General features: G+C 35.8%; 1 protein-coding gene and 1 long non-coding RNA gene across 2 annotated transcripts in view; one reads left to right on the top strand and one right to left on the bottom strand.

The window, feature by feature from the left end:
* LOC113232726 (phosphatidylserine synthase 1) overlaps positions 1-6,462 on the top strand; it is a 7,007-nt gene extending 545 nt beyond the window's left edge. Inside the window, exons 2-7 of the mRNA XM_026467507.1 lie at positions 3,324-3,582; positions 3,669-3,979; positions 4,119-4,373; positions 4,640-4,862; positions 5,816-5,869; positions 5,959-6,462. Of these exons, the coding sequence (XP_026323292.1) occupies positions 3,324-3,582; positions 3,669-3,979; positions 4,119-4,373; positions 4,640-4,862; positions 5,816-5,860 (1,093 nt within the window). The 3' untranslated portion in view covers positions 5,861-5,869; positions 5,959-6,462. The remainder of the gene's footprint in view (positions 1-3,323; positions 3,583-3,668; positions 3,980-4,118; positions 4,374-4,639; positions 4,863-5,815; positions 5,870-5,958) is intronic.
* Positions 3,654-4,626, bottom strand: LOC113232734. The gene is made up of 3 exons (XR_003310649.1): positions 4,437-4,626; positions 4,219-4,366; positions 3,654-3,804 (listed from the first exon to the last, which is right to left on the bottom strand). It is a non-coding gene; the product is annotated as an uncharacterized LOC113232734 (long non-coding RNA).
* Positions 6,463-8,597: the final 2,135 nt, after the last annotated feature.

Genomic DNA, 8,597 nt, shown 5'->3' with positions numbered 1-8,597 from the left:
TTCCTAGATTTGAAAAAAAATGCCCCACTGTTTGCCACGATTTTTTGGATTGTAAAAAATAAGTTATGCTGGCCAATACCTATTAATTAAGTTTTCTCATTAGATAGCGGTTGCATGTTCATGCATTTCATCTTATACAGGGTGTAAATTTGAGAGAAATTTAATCGTTGTAGGTACATAAATTTTCTATCTACTATCCATGAATTCTGAAGAATTTTTATTGGCATTCACAGATTTTAAAAAAAGGGTACAGTTAGCAAGATAAAAGGCAATTTTTACAAAACTTTTTTTATATCATTCAATTTGGTCTCTGGTAAGGATCAATAGTCTCTATGGGACCAACTGATGTAAGAGTACTCGAAATGTCAGAAATTGCAAAAAATCTTTTCCCATACATTTTAAATGCAAGCTTTTTGTTAGAAATGAAACTGGCCACTACTCTTCAAATAAGAATTAAGTAAAACCATATTATAATATATCATAACAGCTTTGGTTTGTTTTGTTAATAGCAAATTGTCACTTTTAATACGATTTTTAATCAAAATGTTCTCAAATGTGGAAACAAATGGATTGGAACACATAATCCTATCAAATGACCACCTCACAGTCCTGATCTGATGCTCCTTGATTTTTTTCTTTAGGGCTATGTAAAAAATGAAATTTAAAAAAAAATACAACTGTGTTCAAGAATTGAAAGACGCACTTGCTGCAATTTTCAATAAAATCCATCCGAGTAAAATTTCATCCGCTACTTGCTCTTTGCAGAAGAGAGCGAATCGATGCATCGCCAAGGCTGCAATCAATTCCAGCACTTACAATCATAGATTTTTTATGTACTTTTGCTTTTTGTTGTTGTTTTTATTTTGAAATAAATAATACATTGTCAATTTCTTTGTTTCCTTATTTTTAGTTTCCTTAACTACCTAGAATAACTGATTACTCCATTAAATACCTTTTGTTTCTGTCCTCTCACCCAAAAATATATCATTTTCTCTGTAAATTTATTCATTTGAATCATATTAGATTGTGCATATTGTTAGTATATTAACACTATATTTGTACTTAAATATTATACATTGTTACTAACAATTTGTGCTGTCTCTTTTGTTCTAGGGATCAACTTATGCAAAAATTTCTTTGATACTCCCTCTGAGTCTGCCTCTTGCTTACTGTACCATTTTTTCAAAACCTGTGAACGCCAATCAAAATATTTTCAAAATTCGTGGATAGTCTTCTAGAACCGTTTTCTTGTAACTACAACAGTTAAAGTAGCTGGCCTTGCTGCCCCGTCTCAAATTTACACCCTGTATAATGTAGTTTTTTTTATATTATCAAATGACAGGACGAACAAACCGTGCGCCTGATGTTAAGCTACACGCCTGTCTACAACAGTTGCAGTGCCACTCAGAGCTTTAAATCGCAAAGATCTGAGGGGCACTTCACTGCGCATATCGGACTTGACACCTAACTTAGTATTGTTATCTCAAAAATTGCGTTATATTCATAATTTATCTCCAAAATTTCGCTGTATTTATATGTCATTCGTATACGATTTAATTTCAAAGTGATATGTAATATATGATAGGTAATATTAATATAACTTAAAGCAATTTTGAGATAATACTCTGTTAGTTGTCATGTGCGATACACAGGCTGTATATTTGAAAGTGGGACATACTTATATTCCTGTTTCTGAACCCAAAGAAATAATAAAGTAATGAACTTAAACTTTACAAAAAATATTTTTTGTTTTTTTTTTAACGACTACTACTTGAGAACAACATTAGTTATCGAAATCTATGCACATGCGACGCAACGCCCGCGGCGGGTGGTGACACGGCGGCGAAACACAAAGCACAGGTCGAGGGTGGGGGCGCGAGCGCATATGCGAAACTGCTCAGTGCACGTGCGACCTTGATCTAACGAAGACACGTAAATTATTTGTACTTCCGGTCGCCCGATCGCCGCAAAATGGATATTTATTGTAACGTCGAATTGACTGAGATGGTGCGACTTTACGCAATAAGTGGTGATAGTGTGAGGCAAGCTATTGAAATGTTCTCAAATCGGAGTTTACGCGGAGGAGGTGAACCGTGTCGAAGTGTTGCGTGAGAGGATTATCTCACCATTTGGACTGTGAGACAAAATGCGTTTGTATTGTACAATTTAAAACAAAATTTACTATGCCGTGCTAGACCATGCATTGTAGAAAACGGTGGACATTTTGAACACTTGCTCCGTACCACGTAAGTGTAAATAAACTGTAAATAACTAAATTCATTCACATCACAATCATTGTAAATAATTGATTTCACATTTTTAACTACGACAAAAACCTCAATTCTTATTAAATGATGACTAGTTACTAAATCATAAACTTATCTTTTTTAGTACGTAAAACATTTCGATGATAGTTCAAGCAAAAATAATTAACATAAGCTAAAACGTAAATGTGAAATCATTGTTATTGTTGCTGTCTCACTCGGCGCTCGCTTGGTATTATTCCCATTGCACTCGAAATCAAGCGTAAAGGGAAACGGTTTATTCCTATTTACACTTCAAAACATTTTGTTGATTGATTTTTTGTTCTATCCCATATCCTAATTTTATTTTAGTCTATGTTAAGTTGTAACATGATTTACTATGACATGTATGAATATGTCTCACTTTAAAATATACAGCGCGTATAGTTATATGTTTTAAACTGTGAATATTATTTTTGGCCTTAATACAGGGCTACCCCTTTAACTGAGTTGGCTCCTGAGATTGTTGCACGGTGCGGGAGGAGTGACACTTTACGTAATAGTTATGTCACGCTTCACATGGGATAATTTCAACCACTTACACTATTTTATTGTATGTTACACATTATTTTTCTGAAAAAACTCAATAGCAAGTTGGGCTAAAAAGTCTCTACCAAATTAGGCAATTGTTGTTATGTGAAATGATAATACGAAAACAGCTATTTCATTGATAATTAATATGCCACTTATTATTGAATATCATCAGAAAAATCATGTTGAAATTATCCTATGTGCAGCGCGAAATAGCTGTTACGAACTGCCATTCCACCTGCGCAGCTACCTCAGGAACTAACTCAGTTTAGCGGTTGGCCTGTAGGTGTATATTTAGTTATCAGCCCTGCATTTTTTTTAGTTTTCTATACTACTGCTACATTGAAAAAACATGAAATCAAGAATGAATAAAGAAGATAGGACAAGCTATTTAATGTAGAATTACTATTAACTACCATTAATCTAGATATCCTCATATTCATTGCTAGCTTGAATTCTTTAATAATTTTCTGGTTTTTTTTGTTACAGAGATGAATCAACTATTCAAGATAATATTTGGTCAGGAATGTGTTGTGTAGTATTTTTTTTCCTCATAATATCAGTGTTGACCTTCCCAAATGGACCGTTCACTCGCCCACATCCAGCTGTGTGGAGGATTGTATTTGGCATGTCTGTCCTCTACTTACTGGCACTACTCTTCCTGTTGTTTCAAAGCCACTCTACAGTTTACGAAATCATGTACTGGATTGATCCAGAGCTTAGGAACTTTCATATCGACATGGATAAGGTAGCTTAGCATATTTACTAATTGCTGCATGAGTGTGCTTAATAATGTTTGGTAGTTGGATCTGAATGAAAGTATTTATTTTTCAGGAATACGCAGTTAATTGTTCAGACATATCTATAGCGAAAATTTGGTCTCATGTTGATGTGTTTGCTTGGGGCCACTTCCTAGGGTGGTTGTTTAAGGCCTTGCTATTCAGACACGCGGGACTGCTGTGGGCCATATCTGTAATGTGGGAGATCACAGAAATTGCATTTGCTCACTTACTGCCTAACTTCTTGGAATGCTGGTGGGACTCTGTTATTTTGGATGTCCTAGTTTGTAATGGTTTGGGGATCTGGTGTGGACTTAAAATTTGTAAAATGCTTGAAATGAGAGAATACAAGTGGGTCAGTATAAGGTATGTATAACAAGAATTATTAATGTATCCTATCAAAGCGCACACCCACTGTTATTATAAATGAGTAAGTCTGCTTTTATTTATATCACTGAATAAAATGTTTACTTTAGTGTGATACAGGAAATATTTTATTTGCCAGGGATATTTCTTCAACCTCAGGAAAGATTAAAAGAGCACTGTTGCAGTTCACACCAGTTCAATGGAGTCCTGTACGTTGGCTGGATCCAACATGTACTTACATGAGGTTCTTTGCATTGAGTCAATTAGTGGTGTTCTGGCAGATATCAGAGTTAAACACATTCTTCCTGAAGCACATTTTTGAGATGCCACCTTCACATCCTCTGGTTATAGCGCGTCTTTGTCTTGTTGGAGTTATCGTTGCTCCTTCTGTGAGGTAAATTATTAAAAACAAATCTAAGGACCATGTAGCTGTCATAATCGTTATGTATTCCCTAACCTTCAAACGGCCAGCGAAGCGGACAGGGGCCTTAAGGAGGCTGTAGCCTCGTAATGGGATATATTGGTCAATTGAGATGCATTTTTGGAAATTTTTCTGTGGGATTAATGTCATATTTGCTTTTACTTGTCATTGCCATGACTACGGTTACTTCTTTTCTTTTTCTCGCATGCAACATTTTATTTGAAATGTTAACATTCCAGACAATATTACACCTATGTAACTGATCCAAAATGTAAAAGAGTAGGAACTCAATGCTGGGTGTATGGAGCTATAATGGTTACAGAATCAATGTTGTGCATCAAGAACGGAAAGGAATTATTTGGGCAAGCTCAAGTGTGCAACGTGATTGCATGGCTAGTCATTCAAATTCTAGTATCTGTAGGCTGTGTCTATGGCGTTCTACTTTACCATCGCTATTTTGAAGTAAGTCATTTTTATAATATGTTATAAAATTATGGTTATCTTATTACATCTGTTTTGTTTGAATGAATCAATAACAATTATGTCAGTAAAATTTAAAATAATCTCAGTACAGAGTACTAAAAAAACCGACCTCAAAAGTATGTCGAATTACATCATATTTGCCAAGTTTTATTGAAATATGGGGATGTTTAGTTCGCCAGTATACATGACTTGACACAGGAGATAATAAAAATTGGTTCTCACTACTCGAAGTATATTGAGAGAGAAAAACGCCTTGAATTGGAGAATAGCAAAACCAACCATTAAAATAATTGCTCCTCAAGTAAAATTTAGGCGCTAAATGCGAATTATGACAATCGGTTTATAAATACCGGAGTTATCGCGTAACATACATACAAAAAAAGTCGAATTGAGAATCTCCTCCTTTTTTTGAAGTCGGTTAATAAATGTAAATGCAAGTTCACATGAATTGAAAAATGCAATAAAAAGTGTTTTGATTTGTTGTTGCAATATGTTGTTTATATTTATACACATTGACCTACCAATAGGTCAATGTTTACACACATCAAATATATCTAGAGATCAAGCACATTTTTGCCAATTACTGAAAATCAGGTATTTTAATGAATTGTTTTTGACACCAATGTCTTTTTTTGGTCAACCTCTTAATTTAAAAAATGAAGAGGTAACTAATTTAATAAAATTATATAGGTATTTTTCTTTAATTTTAATAGGGTACTAGACTAGACTAGGCCTAAACCCTCGCCTGAGAGGAATCCCCTACCTAGCAGTGGGACGTGTAAATGACTTGATGATGATGAATCAAACATTTACAAAATACTTTGATCTCTAGACGCTTATTGTGTGTTTATGAAGTTGAATACTTTTATATTATAATAATGTTTTTGCTGGCCGATCAGCCAAGTATTATATAATATAAATATTCTTTTCAGCCTAGTCAAGAGCCTATCACAAATAGCCCTAAGAAAGATGACTGAATTTAATTGGTAAGTTTCTGTTTTTTTTGTTTACTATGATTCTGTTTATTACTTATAAAAATAAGTTTATAATAATATTATAATTATTTTTATTGCAGATTTTAAGAGGCAAAACCATTTTTCAAGTAGTAATTGTTGTGTTGTTATTAGCAAATTGTAGTTATAGTTAGGTGTTCTAGAAAAATTTCCTGTACGAAGGCTGTTTCTTTCCGTAGACTGTATTGTCTATAAAGACTGCTGCTACCTGAGTCTATGTGTATGAATCCCAAAACTTGTTCTCATGGAATTGCGCTAACCAATTCAGAAATCTGTATTCGTATGACAATGAATGTAAGGGGCGAAAATCGCAATTTTCCAATCACGTTAGTCGTTTGATCTGAGTCGATGTAAATGATGTCATTTACACTGTTTACATTTAGACATAAGGCTTTTAAAGTAAGTCTCCTTCTACACAGCAGACCCCAGACGCGTCCTTAATGACAGTGTTCAAAATTTTTAAGGTTTTTTTTATAATATCAAGGACAGGACGAACTAGTCGTGCGTCTGATGGTAACCTACACGCCTGTCCACAACAGTTGCAATGCCACTCTGAGCTTTAAATCGCAAAGATCTGAGGGCACTGCCACTGCGCCCGACACCCTGAGACACAAGTTGACAAGTCTCATGTGCTTGTAATTTCACCAGCACCCTCACCCTTCAAAACCGGAACAGTACTGTTAAAACTCTACTGCTTGGCGGCAGAAATCGATAAGGTGGTTTAGAATGTACGCTGCAAGGACGCGCTGGCGGCGATACCGTGCTGGATGTAGCGACTGCCATATGCTACCATTACTCCACCAATGCTATCGTCGGAAAGTGGCGCTACACTTTTCCCTTAGATAATCCCTTAAGAGCGTTGTATCGCTATTATCCAATACCTATTATATATAATAAAACTATGAGAGTAGCTCTTTATCCAATTTCAATGCTTTAGAGTTGAAAATTGAATCTGTGTTAGCAAACTGCAAAATGTGCACTTGTACGACTTTTTATCTCAATTTATGTGGACTGTTCATATTTTATTATTATATAAGGACGTGAGCAACATGTAGTGTAACTATTTTTACGCTTTCCCATTCGTGCTACAAGCGGAGCAAGTTCAAATGTGTCGTTTTACTTTACAAGCAGTCATATAAATTGAGATACTAATTTATTTTTATTTTGCATCAAGTGGGACTGATTACAATAATCAAACTTAACCTGTAGAAATAAGATCTACATCTGTTACACTTGATGTGTTGTTACTGTACATAAATGTAATTTTAACAGATTCCGTGTGTGATTCCGACACGCAGATTTACTTTAATGGAGTAGGTGTTTAGTGCTATTGGATTCTAGCTCATTAGATCTATATAAAATTAAATTAAATAGTTAATAGTCATACTACTCCAGGACGATTCAGAGCGATGCCACGCGAAACGTTGCGTCGTTACTCCATGTTGTACTACATATAAATCGGAACGACAAGCGACACGGTGCGTTGACACGACGTGGCGCGCAATTGCAAGCAACTTTGTACTTTGAAACTTTGGAGGCTTTTTAGTTGAAGTAGTAAAACTCGAACCAGGATCAGGAAGCATATTGTTTATTGTAGAATGCTTTCAGAAGTACTTTTCCTATTCTCTAAGCTAGTAATTTGTTACTTAAGTTACGCCGGGTGTAATGGGTGTGCGTCGCCTCAGTGGCGTCGTCCTCGCGGAGACACGATGCAACTGCTGCGGCGGCGAGTGAGTGGCGACTCGTAAATAAATTTCACTTGTGTCGCAGTGCTTGCCCGCGCGCCTAGCGCTGCGGATGTATATTGATGATGCAACTACAAAACCATAGCGACGATTCAACGCGCGTTTGACATCGCTCCTAATACGTTGATCGTACCGTTGCGACGACGACGACGCAATGCATCAGTGACGCCTATGTGGCATCGATCTTAGTTCGTGTAAGCCATAAGCGTTGCGCGTGACGCTATGAATTTACACGGGCGTTGCCGGTGCGTTGCGTCGTCACACGAACGCGAGTGATAGCGTAAAATGCTTAATCAAAGTAAATCAGTTTGTTCAATTAGAATGAACTATACACTCATTGCTAATTTGTTAAGTAGAAACCAAGCCAAATATAGAAATCACTCATATTTATTTATATAGATTTAAATGTTAACTTCTAAAAAATCTACCATGACCACATAGCGGTGTTGTTTGGGTTGCTGGCAATCCTTGTCTTTGGTTGTCAAATTGTGTAAGTGTAATTGCCCACTGGGCAACAGGACAGTTATGAAATAAGGTAATTAAAAAAAATGTTAGTCTATACAAGCGCCACTATTTCAGGATCTTAAGGCAACTTGTACTTGTGGTGTCTTTAATTAGATTTGAGTCTGAGAGTCGTATTCCAGAACTCTACTCAATGCACAAGTCAGGATCTGAGTATGATTTCAAGCACTGGAAATACGACCGTAATGGCAGGGACTTGAGTATGATTTCGAGTGCTCAAACTCAAACTCAAACTCAAAATAATCTTTATTTCATAGGTAAGCATTATTACACTTGAAATCGTCACAATTGTTAAACTCTACCGCTCATTCGTAAGGCAGATTCCCCCGAGAAGAATGAGCAAGAAACTCTAGGGGTTGCTCTTTGTAAATAGCATTTACAATATTTTTTTTTTTTTTATTTGAAACATCAGAGATCGAGACTACCTCCATGAG

The sequence above is a fragment of the Hyposmocoma kahamanoa genome, unplaced genomic scaffold, assembly GCF_003589595.1.
Source record: "Hyposmocoma kahamanoa isolate Upper Pololo Valley unplaced genomic scaffold, ASM358959v1 102, whole genome shotgun sequence".
Classification (NCBI taxonomy): Eukaryota; Metazoa; Arthropoda; class Insecta; order Lepidoptera; family Cosmopterigidae; genus Hyposmocoma; species Hyposmocoma kahamanoa.
This window is presented reverse-complemented; position numbering and strand designations above follow the sequence as displayed.